The 25,480-nt window shown below is 44.4% G+C and overlaps 1 protein-coding gene across 4 annotated transcripts in view; it reads left to right on the top strand.

Moving 5' to 3' along the window:
- The window catches only part of LOC137522659 (arylacetamide deacetylase-like 4), a 70,604-nt gene extending 45,414 nt beyond the window's left edge, over nucleotides 1–25,190 (top strand). For 3 of the 4 annotated variants that reach the window (XM_068242731.1, XM_068242732.1, XM_068242730.1), the window contains exons 2-6: nucleotides 3,312–3,479; nucleotides 3,571–3,674; nucleotides 7,716–7,938; nucleotides 20,164–20,227; nucleotides 24,082–25,190. In XM_068242731.1, the coding sequence (XP_068098832.1) occupies nucleotides 3,642–3,674; nucleotides 7,716–7,938; nucleotides 20,164–20,227; nucleotides 24,082–24,847 (1,086 nt within the window). In that variant the 5' untranslated portion in view covers nucleotides 3,312–3,479; nucleotides 3,571–3,641 and the 3' untranslated portion in view covers nucleotides 24,848–25,190. The other variant, XM_068242729.1, reaches the window with a different exon arrangement.
- Nucleotides 25,191–25,480: the final 290 nt, after the last annotated feature.

The following is a 25,480-nucleotide window of genomic DNA, read 5'->3' as shown; positions in this document are numbered from 1 at the left end:
ATCTGTTAGTCTCTGCCGCTCCCCCGCCTCCTCTATAGCTACGGTCCCCATCTGCATACCTCCCCTCCCCGCTGATTGGAGGGAAGGGACGCGGGCAGGGGACCGGAGCTATAGAGGAGGCGGGGGAGCGGCAGAGACTGACAGATGCAGAGGTAAACAGCCAGCTGCGATACGCTGTGTGTCTACAGCTCGGCACTTGATTTATGGGGGGCAAGCTGAACGCAGGGGGGCCTGTGGGGGGGAACTGTATAGCAACAGAGGCTGGGCAGTATATGCTGACCCAGCCTCTGTGTGCTGATAGCATTCTTAGAACCCACCTCGGGCTCTCTTTAAGGCCATTTGTCCACCTGCTGAAACTTAGCAGAAGATTGGTGTTGCAACAGGACAACGACCCAAAGCATAGAAGTAAATTAACAACAGAATGGCTTAAACAGAAAAAATATGCCTTCTGGAGTGGCCCAGTCGGAGTCCTGACCTCAACTCGGTTGAAATGCTGTGGCATGACCTCAAGAAAGTGATTTACACCAGACATCCCAAGAATATTCAATCTCATAGATAATGCTGCGCACGGTAAAAAAGAGTACTTGATATAAAGTCCCAGCTGCAAACAGTGTCCTCTGTGTAGACGTTGTCCAATAAAGTAATCCAATACTGCTGCGCTTGTATTCCACAGGTATCCAATATGCTCATGTAGGGAAATAAACACAGAGAGGAAACATAGGGTGTAACGTATAATCTATTTCACCCTTAGTGTAAATTCACACACTACCAGAGCAAGTGAATGAGTCCCAAACGTGCCAGAAAGCAGCCTCCACCTCTCCCTATGGCGGACGCGCTGAGGTTCACGGTGCAGTACCTTTATATGCTATGCAAACAAGAATATACATTGTAAGCAGAACTTTTTAGCAGGGGTTTTATGTTTTAATAAACTGTATCACGCGATGTTCAGTTTTACATTGGCTCTAGGATTTTCTTTGATGGCAATGGCTGCCGGTGTTTATGCATGTTAGCAAGAAATTTGAGGGTAAGCGGCCACTTCATAGGGAGAGGTGGAGGCTGCTTTCTGGCACGTTTGGGACTCATTCACTTGCTCTGGTAGTGTGTGAATTTACACTAAGGGTGAAATAGATTATACGTTACACCCTATGTTCCCTCTCTGTGTTTATTTCCCTACATGAGCATATTGGATACCTGTGGAATACAAGCGCAGCAGTATTGGATTACTTTATCCCAAGAATATTGCTGAACTGAAACAGTTCTGTAAAGAGGAATGGTCAATAATTACTCCTGACCGCTGTGCACGTCTGATCTGCAACTACAGGAAATGTTTGGTTGAAGTTATTGCTGCCAAAGGAGGTTCAACCAGTTATTAAATCCAAGGGTTCACATACTTTTTCCACCTGCACTGTGAATGTTTAAAGAGAATCTGTATTGTTAAAATCGCACTAAAGTAAACATACCGGTGCGTTAGGGGACATCTCCGATTACCCTCTGTCACAATTTCGCCGCTCCCCGCCGCATTAAAAGTGGTTAACCACTTTACCCCCGCCCGTACGGATTTCTCCGTCCCTTTTTCCACCCTTTAACCCCCAGGGACGGAGAAATCCGTACTTTCCACGTTCCCGACGCTGCCCGCGCTCCCGCTCGTAAACACGCCGCCCGCCGCTAGTAAACACGCCGCCGCCCGCTCGCCCGGAGATCAATGAATGGGAAAATCCATTCCCCTTCGTTGATCTAAGCCCCACAATGATCCGCTGCTCTCCTATGGGCAGCGCGATCATTGTGAGAAAAAACTCACGTGTCCAGCCTCCTTATACTTCCTCCAAGCTTCCGGAAGGACGCTTGGAGGTCGCATTAAAACAAAAAGTTACTGTGGCCATCTTGTGGCCAAATAGTAAACTACACCCTACACATTTTTCATTACCTCCCACACTCCCCATTTTTTTTTTTTATGTAATTAAAAAAAAATTCAAAAATTTACAATTAAAAAAAATACATAAATAGTTACCTTAGGGACTGAACTTTTTAAATATTTATGTCAAGAGGGTATAACACTGTTACTTTATAAACTATGGGCTTGTAATTAGGGATGGACGCAAAACTGAAAAAAATGCACCTTTATTTCCAAATAAAATATTGGCGCCAAACATTGTGATAGGGACATAATTTAAATGGTTTTATAACCGGGACAAAAGGGCAAATAAATTTCATGGGTTTTAATTACAGTAGCATGCATTATTTAAAAACTATAATGGCCGAAAACTGAAAAATAATTATTTTTTTCCCCACATTTTTCCTATTTTCCCATTAAAACACATTTAGAAAAAAATAATTCTTGGCATAATGTCCCACCTAAAGAAAGCCTAATTGGTGGCGGAAAAAACAAGATATAGTTCATTTCATTGCGATAAGTAATGATAAAGTTATAGACGAATGAATGGAAGGAGCGCTGAAAGGTGAAAATTGCTCTGGTGCTCAGGGGGTAAAACCCCTCAGTGGTGAAGTGGTTAAAAACAGTTTTAAAAAGTTTGTTTATAAACAAACAAAAGGGCCACCAAAACAGGAAGTAGTTTGATGTACAGTATGTCCACACATAGAAAATACATCCATACACAAGCAGGCTGTATACACCCTTCCTTTTGAATCTCAAGAGATCATTGTGTGTTTCTTTCCCCCTGCAGTTCTCATGCACTGAAGTTTCAGGCTGCTCGTTTCTTCATGCAAACAGCTTTGCCTTTGTCTGTAATTCCTCAGTATGTGAAAGCCCAGCCAGCTCAGAGGACGATTTATCCAGCTTGTAAAAGATAAGAGAGAAGAGAGAAGCTGCCCTAATCTAAATAATACACAGGCAGTGTGCATAGAGGGGCCTGGAAGGGGAGTTCATAGCAGAACCACAACACTGAAGAACTTGGCAGCCTTCTAGACACAGGCCGACAAGTCTGACAGGGGAAAGATACATTGATTTATTACAGAGACTGTGATAGTAGAAAGTGCTGCAGTAAGCCAGAACACATTAGAATAGCTTTTGGAAATTGAAGGATGATAAAAAACAGGATGCAATTTTTGTTACGGAGTCTCTTTAAATGGTGTGTTCAATAAAAACATGGAAACATTTAATTATTTGTGTGGTTGTAGTTGAAGCAAACTGTGATTGTCTATTGTTGTGACTATAATTCTAAAGGGTTCACATACTTTTTATTGCTACTGTAAAATAAATTCTTGTTAAAATATTGTGTAATTGCTATGTGTGTTAAATCAGTTTTTAATTAAATTGAAGTATTCCGTACAATTTTTCCTTTTTTCTGTTACAGAGTACCCAGCAAGCTCATGTTGAACCAGAACTCCCAAACTTTTGTTTTCCTTTTTCTCTGGTAAGGAAAGCTACGGTTGCCCACTATAGCCAGTAGGTGGCAGTCATCCTTGTACTGCAGTTGAATTCCGGAACTATTGTACAACAGATTTCTCAAGTGCAGGACAAGGTACAGTTGTGAAAGAATATAGTGTATGTGGCAGTCATGTTTCTGCTTGTGATAGGAGTTTTCTTGTTCCTTTTAACGCTTTTGCTTTTAGGTGCTACATATCTGGAAGCCTCAAAAGCAGAATGTCCACCTGGAATTGCAGATCCCTCATTTGTTCGGAAAATGCATGGAGCGATAACTGCTTTGGCAATCCTGGTGAGTTATGTTTTGTACACAATATGTCTTGTGCAGTCAGGCTTGCAGGTAGGGCTGGGGCAAGGTCATAAAGCACCAAATGCAGAGATGCCATGCTCCTCCAACAAATATGCATTTATATTACCCATCGTACATATACTACTTTTCGTTTTATGTTGGAATGTGGCCTATGGGCAAGGGGTTCCTGAGCTCACTCATTGCACATTCTTGGACTCAGCTCTGACAAACATACCTGTCTCTAAACCACCAAAGCAAAGCAGTACTTAAAGGGAACCTGAGATGGCATGTAAGGCTGCATTTATACGTACCTGGGGCTTCTTCCAGCCCCATTAGGTTTGTGGGATCCCTTGTCGTTCTCTCCGGCCGCCCTGGTCACTTGTAAATCCTCCTGGTATTCTGGTCGACCATGATCTTCTGTGCAAGCATGGCTTCTGTGCATACAACCCCCGTCCCCAGGAGCATAACTTTGCAGGTGCAGAACACTCCTGGGAGCAGGAGTGCAGCGGGGGGTGCGTGCGTGGCCAAGCCACACATGTGCAGTAGTGCACAGTAGTAGTAGCGCGATTGGCCGGAATGCCGGGGGGGTTACAAGTGAACGGGGTGGCCAGAGAGGATGGCATGGGACCCCACGAACCTCATGGGGGTGGAGGAAGCCCCAGGTAAGTATGAATACAGCCTTACACGCCATCTCAGGTACACTTCCGCCCCGCCTTCAGGGACAGGTGACTGTTAGACGGCGAGACCACCGTCTTTTCACTAAGTACAGCACTGCGTTCAGCCTCAGCGCTGTACTGAGGACAGCCGTGTGACACAAGAGAGCGATCGGCTCTCATAGGCAGAAGCCTATGACAGCCGATCGCCAGGATCGGCTGGGGGGAGGGAGGGGTTTGTTAAAAAAAAAAAAAAAAAGGACAAAGAGTAAAAAAAAAAAAAAAACACAAAAACAAATAGATATTTATTTAAAATAAATAAACAACTGGGGTGCGATCAGACCCCACCAACAGAGAGGTCTGTTGGTGGGGAAAGGGGGGGGGGGGGGGAATCACTCGTGTGCTCTGTTGTGCAGCCCTGCAGCTTGGCCTTAAAGCTGCAGTGGCCATTTTAGTGAAAATGAGCCTGGTCTTTAGGGGGGTTTACCACTGTGGTCCTCAAGTGGTTAAACAAGGTTTATTGCCTCGCTGTCCTGCTGACCCTCTGCCTACTTTTACCTACAAACCCTGAAGAAGCGCGCAGATCAAATGTGGATTTGCTGCTTGCTTGTTTCAAGGGGACGATTTAGACACTACTGATGCATGAAAGATCAGCAGGATGCCAGGCAATTGGTATCCCCCTCACTTCAGGTATTCTTTATTGCAAAGGCAGAGGAATTACACCCATAGGGGGACATTAACCACTTCACCCTAAAGTGGTTTTTACCCTACCGGACAAGAGTGATATTCACCTTTCAGTGCTCATCCCTTTCATTTGCCAATAGCTTAATCACTACTAATCACAATGGAATGATCTATATCTTGTTTTTTTCACCACCAATTAGGCTTTTTGGGGTTGATATTTGTTTTCAGTAATTACTTTATTTTCTGTGCATTTTAAAGGGAAAAACAAGGGAAAAAATGAAACAATACACTATTTCTCCAATTTCATCCCCTATAGTTTTAATATAAACACTGCTACTGTACATAAACCCCACACATTTTATCTGCCTACCGGTATTTGTCCTGCTGCACAGCGGCAGCAGAACTGTTTGACTTATGAAAACGTCTGTTAAGAGGCTCTAGCAGGATGTTTTTATAAGTCAACTTGTCATTAAGTGGTTAAAGAGGAACTGTTGCAAAAATCTTAAATTTTAAAACACATACAAATAAGAAGTACATGTCTTCCAGAGTAAAATGAACCATACATTACTTTTCTCCTATGTTGATGTCATTTACAGTAGGTAGTAGAAATCTGACAGTACCAACAGGTTTTGGGTTAGTTCATCTCTTCATGGGGGATTCTCACCATGGGCCATATGCAATTCACTTTTTCACCTGAGTTTTCTCCTAGGAGAAAAATTTTCATCTTCGATTTAAATAACTTTCCAGTACTTTTCAACTAAAAAAGTACCAAAAAGTAGGTGAAAAAGTGATATCAAAATAGTTTTGAGTATTTTCTTGCTTTCTGGTGGCTTAAAGGGCATTTTATTAACAAGTTTAAAAATATCACCTAGGAGAAAACTCAGGAGAAAAAGGGAATTGCATATGGGCCCATGGCCTTTATTCTTTATAAAGACATTGGGCCATATGCAATTCACTTTTTCACCTGAGTTTTCTCCCAGGAGATACTTTTTCATTTTTGATTTAAAGTAACTTTCCATGGCTTTTCAACTAAAAAAGTACCAAAAAATAGGTGAAAAAGTACTATCAAAATTATTTTGAGTATTTTCTTGCTTTCTGGTGGTTTAAAGGGCATTTTATTCACAAATTTAAAAATATCACCTTGGAGAAAACTCAGGAGAAAAACGTAATTGCATATGGGCCATTGCCTGAAAAAGATTTATACAAAGATGCTGACCAGCCTCCCTGCTCGCTGTACACTTACTTGGCAGTTGGACGGAGCAATTGCCATTCACTAAGTGCTTTTAAAAGTAAAGCAAATCCTGAGAACCCCCATGAGAACATGGGCTAGTCCAAAATCTGTCGGTAATGTCAGATTTCTACTACATACTGTAAGTAACAGCAACACAGGAGAAAAGTAATTTATGGATCATTTTACTCTGGCAGAAACATTTTGTATATGTTTACATGTTTTTTTAAAGTGTAAGATTTTCGCGACAGAGGTCCTTTTAAAAGAATAAATAAATAAAATAAAAAAAACCCTTCACATTTAAAGGTCCTTCTGGTTCTCGATCCTCCACTTTTTAAAATTTGACCATAGTGACAACCCTCCACTTCAGAGATAGGTGGTGCACTCTGCCCCTTCTGATAATAGGGATTTTGGGAAATTAAAGAAGAGGCTTTGATTGACAGAAATGCTGCTGTCTAAATGCAGGGCTGAGGCAGAGGCAAGAGAGACTCCAGCCTCAGGGCGCAGTGTAGGAGGAGGCGCACAACTCACTCAGCTATCATTCTCCTATTGTGTTAAAAGCAGAGAGAAATAAGAAAAGGGGATACATGGCAGTGACTGCAAGCCAGATAACCAGAGATGAAGGTGTTGGGAAGGTTGGGGGCCCTGGGTGCCTCTTACTTTTAATAGCAATCAGTGTGTGACAGTTGGGGTGGGAGGGATGGAGGGGCGCACTTTGGTGTCTCAGCCTTGGGTGCTGGAGGACCTTGTCCCTGCTCTACTTAAATGTGTTCATAATAACAAAGATCACAACTGGCAATGTAAAAAACCATAGAAGGGTCATTGACTCAGGTGCTCATTTAACATTTTTGGCCTATTTCCACTAGCATGCGTTCGAATCGTGCACGGAAATCTGCTTCGGTTTTTAATGCGGATACTCGTCACATACATGTTTTTATGGAAAAATACATATTGCGATTTGAAAACTGCCAAGCAACAACACATGTCACATGTGTTTGCTGGGTAAATCCGCGTTCACAACGCGGAAATATGTAGCCCCATTGACTTACGGAAAAATGAAGCATACCATCCAGATTTTTTCCGCATTGCGTCCAAAAATTTGCATTAAATGGAAAAGCTCCATTCACTAGCATGTGTCCCATTTTTGATGTGGGAATTGGCATGCGGAATCCATGTGTAGTGGAAATGGGCCTTTATCGAAGTCCCGTCTGAGGGTGAAGAGGACATCGGATTACAGAAGAGGAAAACCATCAGGAATCTTTGGAAAAAGGTATGTTTGTTCCCTATTTTTAGGAAAGGTGATTAGGGGACTGTGCCATTATTCACACAATTTTTATATTTGATGCAGTCGAATCTCTGTTTTTCTGAATACTCTTAGGAATACCCTCAAAAGATCTCTTTAATTTTGCTTATCTAATGCAGTTAAGTCTCCAGCGTATTTATAAACATATTACCGGTCTGGTTTTCCCCACTGTGTAGGGAAAGACCCTGGAGAAGCTTGGAATTGGGAATGAAATCACTCTCTATCGCTTGATGGCAAAGTGGATGCCACTGAAGTCTAAAAAAGATTCGGAGCTCTTTATTAGAGACATGCAGTTTGAAGGCGTGCGTGTGAGAGTTTACCAGCCCAAGGCGCCCGCTGCTGGAGGCGGGAAAGCAGTCGTGTTCTTTCATGGAGGAGGGTTTGTGGTTGGAAATATAGGTAAGAAAGTCAAAAACTAATGATAATTTGTAAACTTAAAGTTGATCCATGCACATAATATAAACAAAGCACCCAGGGCAAATATAATAATAATATAAGGACAGCACTTGAAATGTTTCCTTTCTCCTTAAATCATCATGCTGGGGCAAATCCAGGATTTTCAAGGGGGGGATTCCTGAAATGCCCAGTATAGATTAGATATGTATATGCCCCCAGTATAGATTAGATAGGTATACGCCAAGTATAGGTTAGATAGGTATATGCCCAGTATAGATTAGATAGGTATATGCCCCCCAGTATAGATTAGATAGGTATATGTCCCCCAGTATAGATTAGATAGGTATATGCCCCCAGTATAGATTAAATAGGTATATGTCCCCCAGTACAGATTAGATAGGTACATGTCCCCCAGTATAGATTAGATAGGTATACACCACGTATAGGTTAGATAGGTATATGCCCCCCAGTATAGATTAGATAGATATATGTCCCCCAGTATAGATTAGATAGGTATATGCCCCCAGGATAGATTAGATAGGTATATGCCCAGTATAGATTTAGATAGGTATATGTCCCCCAGTATAGATTAGATAGGTATATGTCCCCCAGTATAGGTTAGATAGGTATATGCCCCCAGTATAGATTAGATAGGTATATGCCCAGTATAGATTAGATAGGTATATGTCCCCCAGTATAAGTTAGATAGGTATATGTCCCCCAGTAAAGATTAGATACGTATATGCCCCCAGTATAGATTAGATAGGTATATGCCCCCAGTATAGATTAGATAGGTATATGTCCCCCAGTATAGATTAGATAAGTATATGCCCCCAGTATAGATTAGATAGGTATACGCCAAGTATAGGTTAGATAGGTATATGCCCAGTATAGATTAGATAGGTATATGTCTCCCAGTATAGATTAGATAGGTATATGTCCCCCAGTATAGATTAGGTAGGTATATGCCCCCAGTATAGATTAGATAGGTATATGCCCAGTATAGATTTAGATAGGTATATGTCCCCCAGTATAGATTAGATAGGTATATGTCCCCCAGTATAGGTTAGATAGGTATATGCCCCCAGTATAGATTAGATAGGTATATGCCCAGTATAGATTAGATAGGTATATGTTCCCCAGTATAAGTTAGATAGGTATATGTCCCCCAGTATAGGTTAGATGGGTATATGCCCAGTATAGATTTTGATAGGTATATGTCCCCCAGAATAGATTAGATAGGTATATGTCCCACAGTATAGGTTAGATAGGTATATGCCCCCCAGTGTAGGTTAGATAGGTATATGCCCCCCAGTATAGGTTAGATAGGTATGTGCCCCCAGTATAGGTTAGATAGGTATGTGCCCCCAGTATAGGTTAGATAGGTATATGCCCAGTATAGGTTAGATAGGTATATGCCCAATATAGGTTAGATAGGTATATGCCCCCAGTATAGATTAGATAGGTATATGTCCCCCAGTATAAGCTAGATAGGTATATGTCCCCCAGTATAAGCTAGATAGGTATATGTCCCCCAGTATAGATTAGATAGGTATATGCCCCAGTATAGATTAGATAGGTATATGTCCCCCAGTATAGATTAGATAGGTATATGCCCCCAGGATAGATTAGATAGGTATATGCCCAGTATAGATTTAGATAGGTATATGTCCCCCAGTATAGATTAGATAGGTATATGTCCCCCAGTATAGGTTAGATAGATATATGCCCCCAGTATAGATTAGATAGGTATATGCCCAGTATAGATTAGATAGGTATATGTCCCCCAGTATAAGTTAGATAGGTATATGCCCCCAGTAAGTTGTTTTTTTGAGGAATAATTTTAGTATTGAACGACAACCATGTTCTTAATGAACCCAAAAAAACTCATTAATATCAAAACTGAATATTTTTGAAAGTAGTTTTTAGTTTGTTTTTAGTTTTAGCTATTTTAGGGGGATATCTGTGTGTGCAGGTGACTATTACTGTGCATAGTTATTAGGCAACTTAACAAAAAACAAATATATACCCATTTCAATTATTTATTTTTACCAGTGAAACCAATATAACATCTCAACATTCACAAATATACATTTCTGACATTCAAAAACAAAACAAAAACAAATCAGTGACCAATATAGCCACCTTTCTTTGCAAGGACACTCAAAAGCCTGCCATCCATGGATTCTGTCAGTGTTTTGATCTGTTCACCATCAACATTGCGTGCAGCAGCAACCACAGCCTTCCAGACACTGTTCAGAGAGGTGTACTGTTTTCCCTCCTTGTAAATCTCACATTTTATGATGGACCACAGGTTCTCAATGGGGTTCAGATCAGGTGAACAAGGAGGCCATGTCATTAGTTTTTCTTCTTTTATACCCTTTCTTGCCAGCCACGCTGTGGAGTACTTGGACGCGTGTGATGGAGCATTGTCCTGCATGAAAATCATGTTTTTCTTGAAGGATGCAGACTTCTTCCTGTACCACTGCTTGAAGAAGGTGTCTTCCAGAAACTGGCAGTAGGACTGGGAGTTGAGCTTGACTCCATCCTCAACCCGAAAAGGCCCCACAAGCTCATCTTTGATGATACCAGCCCAAACCAGTACTTCACCTCCACCTTGCTGGCGTCTGAGTCGGAGTGTAGCTCTCTGCCCTTTACCAATCCAGCCACGGGCCCATCCATCTGGTCCATCAAGACTCACTCTCATTTCATCAGTCCATAAAACCTTACAAAAATCAGTCTTGAGATATTTCTTGGCCCAGTCTTGACGTTTCAGCTTGTGTGTCTTGTTCAGTGGTGGTCGTCTTTCAGCCTTTCTTACCTTGGCCATGTTTCTGAGTATTGCACACCTTGTGCTTTTGGGCACTCCAGTGATGTTGCAGCTCTGAAATATGGCCAAACTGGTGGCAAGTGGCATCTTGGCAGCTGCACGCTTGACTTTTCTCAGTTCATGGGCAGTTATTTTGCGCCTTGGTTTTTCCACACGCTTCTTGCGACCCTGTTGACTATTTTGAATGAAACGCTTGATTGTTCGATGATCACGCTTCAGAAGCTTTGAAATTTTAAGAGTGCTGCATTCCTCTACAAGATATCTCACTATTGTTGACTTTTCTGAGCCTGTCAAGTCCTTCTTTTGACCCATTTTGCCAAAGGAAAGGAAGTTGCCTAATAATTATGCACACCTGATATAGGGTGTTGATGTCATTAGACCACAACCCTTCTCATTACAGAGATGCACATCACCTAATATGCTTAATTGGTAGTAGGCTTTCGAGCCTATACAGCTTGGAGTAAGACAACATGCATAAAGAGGATGATGTGGTCAAAATACTCATTTGCTTAATAATTCTGCATTCCCTGTAGATTAGATAGGTATATGTCCCCCAGTATAGGTTAGATAGGTATATGCCCCCCAGTATAGATTAGATAGGTATATGCCCAGTATAGATTAGATAGGTATATGCCCAGTATAGGTTAGATAGGTATATGTCCCCCAGTATAGGTTAGATAGGTATATGTCCCCCAGTATAGATTAGATAGGTATATGTCCCAAGTATAAGTTAGATAGGTATATGTCCCCCAGTATAGATTAGATAGGTATATGTCCCCAGTATAGATTAGATAGGTATATTCCCCACTATAGATTAGATAGGCTAGGTGGGGGGAGCGGGGAGAGAGGAGTTTCCACTTACCTGCCTTCATCCTGCACGTAGCTTCTATCTTCAGCCTCTCCCGTTGCGTGTCGCATCGGTAAGAGCTCCCCCTGTGATGACATGCGGTTACGTCATCACAGGGGGCGCTGTTATCATAGCGACAGACGCCGGTTGGGACAGGAAGTACATAGAAGCTGCGCAGGATCCAGGCACCGTAAGTGGAAAGTCTTCTCTCTCCCCGCAGCTCTGCCTGGTGCCCGTACGCCCGCCGCCAGCAGCAAGCGAGGCCCTCCGCAGCGTGAGGCCTCGCAGCGCCCCTGCTCATACCGCCAGTCAGACCCTCGCTGCGCACACATACAAGCCCCACTTCCGGTCTCGGTGCAGGGGGGTTTCAAGACACCTGGAACACCCCTTTCCGTGCGCCAGTGTCATGATTACAGTGCTGGATCCATGGTAGATATCTAGGCAGGAGAACAGGAAGAGAGGTTTATCTACCCACCAGGAACACAACAGCAATATAACCTGACAGTTGTAAAATGGTTCCCTTTTTCTTTTTAATTGCCATGTGATGTCATAATTTTGAATGTTTTGTTCACTTCCTAATTAATGACTCCTAACAACTGAACAAGCAGAAGAGGAAACTCTGTAAATTGAGACAAAATAAAACAGTAGAGTCTCGGTTATCTGCAGAGGCGTAGCTAGGGCTTTCAGCGCCCGGGAACAAAGACTATTAATGCGCCCTCCAAGGAGGGACCCGCTGCACGCTACGCAAGCCGCGCTAAAAAAGGGGCATGGCCATGCAACAGAATGTGGGCGTTGTAATGGGTGGGGCTAAATAAACATGACCTTAGCCGTGGTGTAAAAGGTCTGCCAGGGAAGTTTGAGCTCTCACATAGTGTTTCCCCCCAAAATAAATGTAATCTGACAGCATTTTACCAAAATACATATAATTTGGCAGAGGTTCCTCCAAAATCTTCTATATATATATAATAGGCTAAGTGCCTCAACCTTCAAGCAAGAAGAAGAAGTAGCACCCTGCTCCCAGGGCCGGTCCAAGCAAGATGGGGCCGGTCCAAGCAAGAAGAAGAAGTAGCGCCCTGCTCCCAGGGGTGGTCCTACACTTGCTGCCGAGCTGGAGTGGGTAGTGCAGGAAGGGAGTATTGGGCACAGCGGCGGGGAGGGGGGTCGGACCCCCCCTCCCTCACCTGGGTCCCCCATCTGCGCTCCCCCTCAAGTTTAAGTTCAGCAGCAACCAACGTTATTAGTAAGAGGCAGTGGGCGGGGATGACTCACCTCTTCCACGTTCCAGCGTGCCTTCCACTGTCGTCATTTCCTGCAATGCCGTCCACGTACAATACAGTGGGCGGCATTGCAGGCAGTGACGACAGTGAAACGCATGCTGGAACGCGGAAGAGGTGAGTCATCCCTGCCCGCTGCCTCTTACTAATAGCGGTGGCAGCTGCTGCTGATCTTAAGCTGGATGGGGAGTGCAGATGGGGGACCCAGGTGAGGGAGGGGGGGTCCGAACCCTCTCCCCGCTGCTGTGCCGAAGAGGTGAGTCATCCCCACCCACTGCCTCTTACTAATAGCAGCGGCGGCTGCTGCTAAGATTAAGCTGGAGGGGGAACGCAGATTGGGGGACCCAGGTGAGGGAGGGGGGGGGGTCCAACCCCACTCCCCGCCGCTGTGCCCAATACTCCCTTCTTTCTCGCTACCCTCTTATGCGGCGTATGCTACGCCGAGGGTCCGCTAGTACAGATAGTATGGCAATGGTTCCCCCCAAAAAAGACATAATCTGGCCGCAGTGGTTCCCCCAACATACATATAATCTGGAAGCTGTTTCCCAAAGTACACAATCTGGCAGCAGCAGTTCCCCAAAAATACAGTTCATCTGGCAGCAGTTCCGCCAAAATAGGTGCCCCCAGTAAAGGTAACCAGGCCTATAGGTGTCCTCAGAATAGGTAGCTAGGTGTATATGTGTCTCCAGTATATGTAGCCAGGTGTATATGTGTCCCCAGTATATGTAGGCAGGTGTATATGTCCCCAGTATATGTAGCCAGGGGTATAGGTGTCCCCAGAATAAGTAGGCAGGTCTATAGTAGTCCCCAGAATAGGTAGCCAGGTGTATAAATGTCCCCAGTATAGGTAGCCAGGGGTATAGATGTCCCCAGTATATGTAGCCAGGGGTATATGTGTCCCCAATATATGTAGCCAGGGGTATATGTTCCCAGTATATGTAGCCAGGGGTATATGTGCCCAGTATATGTAGCCAGGGGTATATGTGTCTTCAGTATATGTAGCCAGGTGTCCCCCCAGCAGGAGGGGCGAGTGCAGAGAAGGGGGAGCAGTAGGCACAGCGGTGGTGGAAGGGGGGATGTCTCCCCCCTTCCCTCACCTTAGGACCCTATTCCCGGCGGAGTAGAGAGATCTGTGCACCGCTACTCTGGTCTAGTCTAGACCAGAGTAGCGGCGCACAGATCTCTCTACTCTGCCGGGAATAGAGTAAGTGTTCTGCCGGACCGCCGCCAGCCTCTCATGTCTGGAGGGGGGGAGCGAGGGAGGGGGAGCCCTAAGGTGAGGGAAGGGGGGAGATGACCCCCCCCTTCCCCACCCCTGTGCCTACCGCTTCCTCTTCTCTGCGCTCGCCCCTCCCACTGGGAAATAAAGATAAATGATAAAAAGACTAAGGTCACGGCTGGGCGCCCCTAGGAACCCAGCGCCTGGGGGCACATGTCCCACCCTGCCCCCCCAAGCTACGCCCCTGGTTATCTGGTACCGACGGGGATAGGCTGATGCCGGATAGGTGTGCTGTCTTGTTGCTTGAGACACAATAAAAAAACAAAAAAAACTAGACCTAGGTAATACTACTCTATATACAATATTTTTTGGAACATAATCCTGGGAATACACGGCTCGTTTCTCGATTCTCTTCTCGATTGTTTTTGCCTCTCGATTCTGCAGTCGATTCTCTTATCTTCCGTTCGTTTTTCTTATCTTTTTCCATTCACTTCTATCAGAAATCGAGTGGTGAAAGGATCGAAAGGGAGATCGGATATGTCAGAAATTATCTATTGAACCATCTAATCACCTCAAAAATGAACCGTGTATTCCCAGCATAAGACACTCCTGACCATAAGGGGCATTTAGGTTTAGAGGACAAAAATCAGGGAAAATAATGATTTATGCCCCCTTGTACCTCTTGTGTCCCCCTGTGTCCTCTTACCCCCTTGTGTCCTGCTCTGCCCACCCTTGTGTCCTCCTCCATGCCTATTGTGTCATCCTGCATCCTCCTTCTTGGCCATTATGTCCTCCTCTGTCCCCCTTGTGCAGAGTTTTGAAGCAGAAGTGTCATCTCACCTGCTCGGTGGATGCTTGCAGCAATCTGCATCATTTTCTCTATCGGCTTCCCCTACTGTCGGTCACGTGTAATAACTCGATCAGCAGAAGCCGACACTAGAGAAAGCTGTAAGGGAGAATACGTCTCTTATCACCCCGGGCATCCGGAGCAGGTGAGACACGCACTGCCGCTTCTGCTGCTAATATTCTGCAAGGCACTGTTGGTTGGCGGTTCATTTAATTTGGGGACTGGTCTCAGCAATGCTGCAGGATTATGGTGATTCCTCCTTTGATACCCGACTTACCGGATGGGACGGCTGAGATGGGCCCGTATGTGCATCAGGGGTATAGGCCACCCCTATGCCTCTCTGGAAATCTGCACGGCTCCTCCAATCTTTCTTGTGTGGTTCACTTTAATTCCAGGACCTCCAGATAAAAAGATTGCTATCTTAGCGTAAAAGTGCTTAAAGGACACCCGAAGCGAAAATAAACGAATGAAATAAATGATTGTATTTATCTTCCTTCTCATAAAAATGACTTTTTAAGATAGTCCTCTGTTTTATTTTATGTTTAACCACTTCCCGACCGCCGTATATACAATTGGCGGCCGGGAAGTGCACCCCGCAAGGACCGCTGTATAGACAAATGGCGGCGGTCATTGTAGGGGCATGGGCGGAGCGATCGCGTCATCCGTGACGCGATCCTCCGCCTGGCGCCGCTCACCCGCCGCAACATCCCGCCGGCCATACGGAAGCGCCGGCGGGATGTTAACCCGACGATCGCCGCATACAAAGTGTATAATACACTTTGCAATGTTTACAAAGTGTATTATACAGGCTGCCTCCTGCCCTGGTGGTCCCAGTGTCCGAGGGACCACCAGGGCAGGCTGCAGCCACCCTAGTCTGCACCAAGCACACTGATTTCCCCCCCCCCCCGCCCCAGATCGCCCACAGCACCCATCAGACCCCCCCCCCCTGCCCACCCCCCAGACCCCTGTTTGCACCCAATCACCCCCCCTAATCACCCATCAATCACTCCCTGTCACTATCTGTCAACGCTATTTTTTTTTATCCCCCCCTGCCCCTTGCTCCCTCCTGATCACCCCCCCACCCCTCAGATTCTCCCCAGACCCCCCCCTCAGACCCCCCCATGTACTGTATGCATCTATCCCCCCTGATCACCTGTCAATCACCTGTCAATCACCCGTCAATCACCCCCTGTCACTGCCACCCATCAATCAGCCCCTAACCTGCCCCCTGCGGGCAATCTGATCACCCACCCACACCAATAGATCGCCCGCAGATCCGACATCAGATCACCTCCCAAATCCATTGTTTACATCTATTCTCTCCTCTAAACACCCACTAATTACCCATCAATCACCCATCAATCACCCCCTATCACCACCTGTCACTTTTACCTATCAGATCAGACCCTAATCTGCCCCTTGCGGGCACCCAATCACCCGCCCACACGCTCAGATTGCCCTCTGACCCCCCCTTATCAATTCACCAGTGCATTAATTACATCTGTTCTTCCCTGTAATAACCCACTGATCACCTGTCAATCACCTGCCAATCACCTATCACCCATCAATCACCCCCTGTCACCCCCTGTCACTGACACCCATCAATCAGCCCCTAACCTGCCCCTTGCGGGCAATCTGATCACCCACCCACACCATTAGATCGCCCGCAAACCCGCCGTCAGATTACCTCCCAAATGTATTGTTTACATCTGTTATCTTCTCTAAACACCCACTAATTACCCATCAATCACCCATCAATCACCCCCTATCACCACCTGTCACTGTTACCTATCAGATCAGACCCTAATCTGCCCCTTGCGGGCACCCAATCACCCGCCCACACGCTCAGATTGCCCTCAGACCCCCCCCCCCTTATCAATTCGCCAGTGCATTAATTACATCTGTCCTTCCCTGTAATAACCCACTGATCACCTGTCAATCACCTGCCAATCACCTATCACCCATCAATCACCCCCTGTCACTGCCACCCAACAATCAGCCCCTAACCTGCCCCTTGCGGGCAATCTGATCACCCACCCACACCAATAGATCGCCCGCAGATCCGACATCAGATCACCACCCAAGCGCAGCGTTTACATCTATTCTCTCCTCTAAACACCCACTAATTACCCATCAATCACCCATCAATCACCCCCTATCACCACCTATCACTGTTACCCATCAGGTCAGACCCTAATCTGCCCCTTGCGGGCACCCAATCACCCGCCTACACGCTCAGATTGCCCTCAGACCCCCCCCTTATCAATTTGCCAGTGCAATATTTACATCTGTTCTCCCCTGTAATAACCCACTGATTACCTGTCAATCACCTATCAATCACCCATCAATCACCCCTGTCACTGCCACCCATCAATCAACACCCTGTCACTGCCACCCATCAATCACCCGCTGTCACTGCCACCCATCAATCAGCCCCTAACCTGCCCCTTGCGGGCAATCTGATCACCCACCCACACCAATAGATCGCCCGCAGATCCGACGTCCGATCACCTCCCAAGTGCAGTGTTTACATCTGTTCTCTACCCTAAACACCCACTAATTACCCATCAATCACCCCCTGTCACTGCTACCTATCAGATTAGACCCCTATCTGCCCCTAGGGCACTTAATCACCCGCCCACACCCTCAGAATGCCCTCAGACCCCAGCCCTGATCACCTCGCCAGTGCATTGCTTGCATCTATTCCCCACTCTAATCACACCTTGAGACACCCATCAATCACCTCCTGTCACCCCCTAGCACACCTACCCATCAGATCAGGCCCTAATTTGCCCCGTGTGGGCTCCTGATCACTCGGCCAAACCCTCAGATCCCCCTCAGACCCCCTTCCGATCACCTCCCCAGTGCATTGATTGCATCTATTTTTCCCTCTAACCACCCCCTGAGACACCCATCAATCACCTCCTGTCACCCCCCTAGCACTCCTATCCATCAGATCAGGCCCAATACAACCTGTCATCTAAAAGGCCACCCTGCTTATGACCGGTTCCACAAAATTCGCCCCCTCATAGACCACCTGTCATCAAAATTTGCAGATGCTTATACCCCTGAACAGTCATTTTGAGACATTTGGTTTCCAGACTACTCACGGTTTTGGGCCCGTAAAATGCCAGGGCGGTATAGGAACCCCACAAGTGACCCCATTTTAGAAAAAAAGACACCTCAAGGTATTCTGTTAGGTGTATGACGAGTTCATAGAAGATTTTATTTTTTGTCAAAAGTTAGCGGAAATTGATTTTTATTGGTTTTTTTTCACAAAGTGTCATTTTCCGCTAACTTGTGACAAAAAATAAAATCTTCTATGAACTCACCATACTCCTAACGGAATACCTTGGGGTGTCTTCTTTCTAAAATGGGGTCATTTGTGGGGTTCCTATACTGCCCTGGCATTTTAGGGGCCCTAAACCGTGAGGAGTAGTCATGAAACGAAATTTCTCAAAATGACCTGTGAAATCCTAAAGGTACTCATTGGACTTTGGGCCCTTTAGTGCAGTTAGGGTGCAAAAAAGTGCCACACATGTGGTATCGCCGTACTCAGGAGAAGTAGTATAATGTGTTTTGGGGTGTATTTTTACACATACCCATGCTGAGTGGGAGAAAGATCTCTGTAAATGGACAATTGTGTGTAAAAAAAATTAAAAAATTGTCATTTACAGAGATATTTCTCCCACCCAGCATGGGTATGTGTAAAAATACACCCCAAAACACATTATACTACTTCTCCTGAGTATGGCAATACCACATGTGTGGCACTTTTTTGCAGCCTAACTGTGCTAAGGGGTCCAAAGTCCAATGAGCACCTTTAGGCTTTACAGGGGTGCTTACAATTTAGCACCCCCCAAAATGTCAGGACAGTAAACACACCCCACAAATGACCCATTTTGGAAAGTAGACCCTTCAAGGTATTCAGAGAGGGGCATGGTGAGTCCGTGGCAGATTTCATTTTTTTTGTCGCAAGTTAGAAGAAATGGAAACTTTTTTTTCTTTTTTTTTTTTGTCACAAAGTGTCATTTTCCGCTTACTTGTGACAAAAAATAATATCTTCTATGAACTCATTATGCCTCTCAGTGAATACTTTGGGATGTCTTCTTTCCAAAATGCGGTCATTTGGGGGGGTATTTATACTATCCTGGAATTCTAGCCCCTCATGAAACATGACAGGGGGTCAGAAAAGTCATAGATGCTTGAAAATGGGAAAATTCACTTTTTGCACCATAGTTTGTAAACGCTATAACTTTTACCCAAACCAATAAATATACACTGAATGGGTTTTTTTTTATCCAAAACATGTTTGTCCACATTTTTCACGCTACATGTATACAGAAATTTTACTTTATTTGAAAAATGTCAGCACAGAAAGTTAAAAAAATCATTTTTTTGCCAAAATTCATGTCTTTTTTGATGAATATAATAAAAAGTAAAAATCGCAGGAGCAATCAAATAGCACCAAAAGAAAGCTTTATTAGTGACAAGAAAAGGAGCCAAAATTCATTTAGGTGGTAGGTTGTATGAGCGAGCAATAAACCGTGAAAGCTGCAGTGGTCTGAATGGAAAAAAAGTGGCCGGTCCTTAAGGGGTAGAAAACCCTAGGTCCTCAAGTGGTTAAATCTACTTTTTAAGTTTTAACTGTTTTATTGTTTTTGCTCAATGACACATTCATTGAAGTATGCCAGAGCTAAAATCTATGAACTACTGACCCTTTTTATCTCTTTCCTGCTCTCAGAAGCCATTTTCTGCTAGAAAAGGGTTTTATAGTTGGAATTTCTTAACAGTGAGTCACACTATAGTCACTTCCTGTTTGAGTCAGGACTGAGTCAGCCACTTACATACCTGATATTTAACTATTTCAGGCAGAGAAAGAAAAAAAGGAACACAGCATAGTTATTAGTGTGCTAGGCACTGTACATACCCATGTCTATCTCATCGTGTCACACGTCGCTTTGGGTATCCTTTAAAACCACAACTTTTATCAAAAAATGGCATGTAATTCTAGCTTATTTAAAAAAGTTATTTTTTTTGTAGCAAAATATTTAGATATAGCCTTTCTTATGTTTACACAGACTTTCACTCAATATTAGTGACATATTTCATACTTAGCTATGCCTTTGAGAAGGAAGAAATATGCTTGCTTTTCTTCCTGAAGCCCTCCGTGTACTCCTCAATAATGTGGGATTTTCTTTTCTCTCTCAGAGTTATGTGACAGTCTTTGTATATACATGTCAAAGGCATCTGGAGCCATAGTGATCTCTGTTGGGTAAGAAGCTAATTTCTGTATTGCTTTAATGGGTCTAGTAAAAATGTCACACAGCTGCCACAATGTTGTGTTAAGGTCCGTACACACGCCGGACTGCTGGCAACGACGGGTCCGTCGTCACCTCTCGCTGGGTGGGCGTTTCAGCGACAGTCCAGCGTGTGTACAGTCTTTCTGCAGACTGATACGGCAGTTTCTGAGCGATCCGCCCGGCAGATCGCTCAGAAACAGCCGTATCAGTCCGCCGACAGACTGTACACACGCCGGACTGTCGCTGGAACGCCCACCCAGCGGGAGGTGACGACGAACCCGTCGTTGCCTGCAGTCCGGCGTGTGTACGGACCTATAGATGGCAATAATGAGTGGCCAGCAAATATGGTCATTTGTATGTTGATGGCTTGTTTGCAAAAATCTTCACAGAAGTGAGAAACATTTCATTTATTTTTCAAAAATAGGATAGCAGTCAGTAGGACATTAGTAACCGAATTGTTGCAAAAATGCCAGTTTTCACAAAATAACACATTTCATTAACATTATAATTATGTTATGAATTAATGTATTTTCTTGCCTGGAAAAAAATAATTTTTACAGTGTAAACAGTTTAGTGTATTTGGCTAGTGTATCTTTTTTAATAATCTACTGGTAGAGTCAACAAGAAGTTCTGGTGAACCCAAAGGCTTCTGATTCCAGATCTTGTACTGTATTTGTCGCCGTATAAGATGCACTTTTTCTCCCCAAGCCATTCACTAGGGGGAGCCGGGCAGTAGTGAAGAGGTCTGTGATCCCCGCGGGCAGCATGGATTAGGTAAGACATGCCGCTACACTTGATACATATACACGGGGGGAGCGTAGACTCAGGGGAGGGAAGCTGATATTAGGGCAACGAACACACATGGGACATAAGGGGGGACTGAAGGTGACACCTAGGGACAGAAGGGAGGACAGAAGAGGACACCTGGGGACAGAAGGGGACACAGGAAGACATATGGGGATACAGGAGGACACCAATACGACTTGAGCAGTTCAAAATTTTATTGCACAGAAATTGGCTGTGCAGCCAGCACAGGAGAGACACGATATATCATTTCATGCAGGAATTTTCTGCCACAGAGGCATGATCACCAATAGTTTTAACAAAATGAAAGTATTTAGGAACATTTTTTTATTAATGTTATGTGTGCAAAGCTTGAAACGAAAGAAGTCCGCACGATGCTCCTAAAATCCAATATCTTTATTCATGGACGTATCCAAAAAGTCAACACATATCACCAGCTGACATGTTTCGGACCTACTGGTCCTTATTCATGTCAGCTGGTGATATGTGTTGACTTTTTGGATACGTCCATGAATAAAGATATTGGATTTTAGGAGCATCGTGTGGACTTCTTTCGTTTCAAGTGTATTTTAGGATTGGCTATCCTGGTCTGGCACTGCTCCTCGTGGAGTGAGCGGTTTTCTACCTTTCTTTTCTACTATGTGTGCAAAGCTATTGAGAGGCGGAGACGGGGATATTTGTATTAAAACAAACAAAAAAAAAGCTTGGAGATATGCTTTAAACATCTATGAATACAATTTTGCTTTAATATTACTTCTATTTTTGCATAGAAATGATCTCCTTCAATATTGCAGAACAATTTATGACAGCTTTTCAGCTGTCTCTCATACATGACCCAGGTCATTTTCACACTATAATCATTGCGTTACGCATCCTGCAACAGTGATGAAAAGTCGCATTGCACCTTGTCGGTGTGATACACTGCATACAATCCATAGACTGATGTTAGTTCTGATATTCAACATTAAAAAAGAAAAGCATTTTTATTAAGAATGTAATGAAATGTCACATACAAATATTTTTAGAAAGTAACCTTCTAGTTAGACTGGTAATGTGTTGTAAGCAGAAAATCTTTATGTACTGCTGCAGTAATCAAATCTCTATAGCATTGTACACACATTATACATCTTACTTGTCTGAAACAAACATTTGTGAGCATCTTTGCTGAAAATATAATTTACTAGCTGATGGCCCGACGTTGCCCGGGTATGTATTTGGCTGGTGTTGGCTCCAGCCACTTTTTCTAACCCTATCACACAATTACTCAATGACCTAGTTTGTAAGCTTTGCGGTCTTTGGCATCAATAATTTGCATTGAAATAAAACAAATATGATTAGCGGTGGCTCCACCCACTTTTCTGAGAATAAACCTCAGTCACCCAATCACCAACTGTACCAGGTTTGAGGCTTGTGACATTAACAGTGCAAGAATGTCAGCAATTAAATATTCCCCTAAAAAATGAATAGGTGAATCTTGATTGGCTTTTGTAGGCTCCACCTACTTTTCTGAATATTAATCCCAGTCAACTGTGCAAATTTTGAGAACCCTACCATAAACAGAGTAAGAATGGCTGCAGTTTACATTTTCCCAGTGACATTTGTATTTGTATCCGCCCACTATTTGGTTATGGGGATAAAAAGTATCCTATGTGTTATCCCGGGTAATGTACTATGTGTGCCAAATTTCATTCAAATCCGTTCAGCCATTGTTGCGCGATCAAGTAACAAATATCCAAACTTTCGCATTTATAATATTACTGAGATTAAAAAGAATGGCTGCAGTTTACATTTTCATGCGTTAAATAAGACCAGTGGCCCTACCTGTGCTTATGAAAAAACTTTATTGGTACAAAATTGTATGCAGTCATATGCGACTCGGTTTCCCTCAATAAAAACACTTAAAAACACCAAGGAATGGGAGGGAGCGCTCCTTCACAATTAATTCCACCAATCGCCATTACATTTTCACTGTGAAATTTGTATTTGTCTCCGCCCACTATGTGTGGGACAAATTTCATTCAAATCTGTTCACCCATTGTTGCGTGATTGAGTAACATACATCCAAACATCCAAACTTTCGCATTTATAATATTAGTGAGATGTACAGGTGCCACTGCCCCCAATGGAACTGGTCCCAATGGACACATTGGTCCTGTCTGACGGCTACTGGTCCTGTGGAAACTGTCTTTGAAGTTACCACCCAAAATGTTCTCTTTGTATCCAGAAACAAAATTTGAAAAAGTCTTTATATAGCTAAATTCTTCAAAACTCACATCTCAAAGCCTTGGCGAACCATAAGCCCTATGTTTTCTAAAGAAGGATACTTACATTTCCATAAAACAAGACTTGTATTTTCAAAACTTGCCAGTCAAACCTGTGAAGGAAGATGAAACAAATTACATTTTCATTTGTAATGTTTCCAATTCAAAAACTTTTTTATTGCTAAACTTATAAATAAACCAAATTGAAAAAAAAAGAAAATAGCTAAATGTATTGTTTTAAGCACTGGGGATACTTAAAAGGACACTTAAGTCAAACAAAAAAAATGAGTTTTACTCACCTAGGGCTTCCAATAGCCCCCTGCAGCTGTCCGGTGCCCTCGCCATCTCCCTCTGATCCTCCTGGCCCCGCCGGCAGCCACTTCCTGTTTCGGTGACAGGAGCTGACAGGCTGGGGACGCGAGTGATTCTTCGCGTTCCCAGACACATTAGCACCCTCTATGCTGCTATATGGTATATGATATATGCTATAGCAGCATAGATGGCGCTATTGTGGCCAGGAACGCGAAGAATCACTCGCGTCCCCAGCCTGTCAGCTCCTGTCACCGAAACAGGAAGTGGCTTCCGGCGGGGCCAGGAGGATCGGAGGGAGACGGCGAGGGCACCAGACAGCTGCAGGGGGCTATTGGAAGCCCCAGGTCTCATTTTTTGTTGTGACTTAAGTGTCCCTTTAAGGGGCACGTTTTAAAATAATAATTCTTATCATTATGTGACCAGTTGTGTGTATTAAATATTTTCTTTAGGTACCGGCTGGCACCAGAACACAGGTACCCTGCAGCGTTTGATGACTGTCTCGGTGCCACCATCCACTTTCTGAAAACTGCCCAGGATTTTGGTGTGAATCCATCTTCTGTTATCATCTGTGGGGAGAGTGCAGGGGCTAACCTCGTAGCTGCTGTATCGCAAGCTCTTGTGATGACGTCAGATGTTCCAAAACCTCTGGCCCAGGTGTTGATATACCCGGTCCTCCAGTTGTTGGACTTTAACTTACCTGCACACCAGCAAAATCACAGTGTGCCTTTCTTAATGCGAGATCGGACTCCGTTTTACACACTGAACTATGCGGGAGGAGGGGACCTGTCTATTTCCAAGGAGGTGTTGAACGGCAGCCATGTTCCTCCTGAGCTGAGGAAAAAATTCTCAAAGTGGCTGAGTGCTGATAATATCCCAAAGGAGTTCAAAGTTAGAGGTTACAAGCCCCAAGCGATTCCTGCCTTTAATAACAAGGTGTATGAGAAAGTCAAACAAGTATTTGACCCTGCATGCTCACCACTGCTAGCCGAGGACTCTGTGCTTTGCCTGCTTCAAAAAACGTATATTTTAACCTGCGAGTTTGATATTCTCCGAGATGAGGGCATACTGTACAAACAGCGTCTGGAAGACAATGGAGTCCCGGTCACCTGGAACCACATTAAAGATGGCTTCCATGGAATTGTCAGCTTCTTTGATCAACTGAACTCAGGAAAACAGGCAGTGGATCATTTTGTTAAGTTCATAAAAGATGTCTAAAGGCCCATACCCACAAACGTTTTTTTCCCAACAAACTATTTTTTCTGCAATATTTCGAGACATTGTTTAACAAAAAATTGTTAAACTATGTTTCAAGGTGCACACCACCTGCGGCAATCGTTCATTTTTTAAACGACCGCCATGCTAGATTATATCTCTGAAAATGTCTTCAGTGACTTTTTCAGGTTTTACCGTGATTGTGTAAATTATAGTTTAGACAATTGTTTGTTTATGGCAGCACAAATGAGGCTTGCAGATTCGACCAGATGGATCAGGGGAACGATTGTTCGTCAGATCCATCTGGCCGTGGGTACCTAGCTGAAAGGAATCATCAGGCGATTATAAGGAAAATAAGTGCTACTTACCCGGGGCTTATTCCAGCCCCAAGCTCCCAGCATGGCCCTCGCTGCAGCTCCGCTGTCAGCTGTTCGATGCTGCTGCCTCCCGGTCTCCGGCGATGATGTCAGGCCGACCTGGGGGTCGGCCCGTACTGCGCCTGCACGAACGGCGCTGTCACTCGCCACCACGTGGTTCGGAGCGTACTGATTGACAGCGCCGTTCGTGCAGGCGCAGCACAGGCCAACCTCCAGGTCGGCCTGACGTCATCGCCGGGGTCCGGGAACCTTCACAGGT

Source organism: Hyperolius riggenbachi, chromosome 6, assembly GCF_040937935.1.
Source record: "Hyperolius riggenbachi isolate aHypRig1 chromosome 6, aHypRig1.pri, whole genome shotgun sequence".
NCBI classification, from domain to species: Eukaryota; Metazoa; Chordata; class Amphibia; order Anura; family Hyperoliidae; genus Hyperolius; species Hyperolius riggenbachi.
Note: the sequence above shows the minus strand (reverse complement) of the source record. Positions and strands in the feature narration are given on the sequence as shown.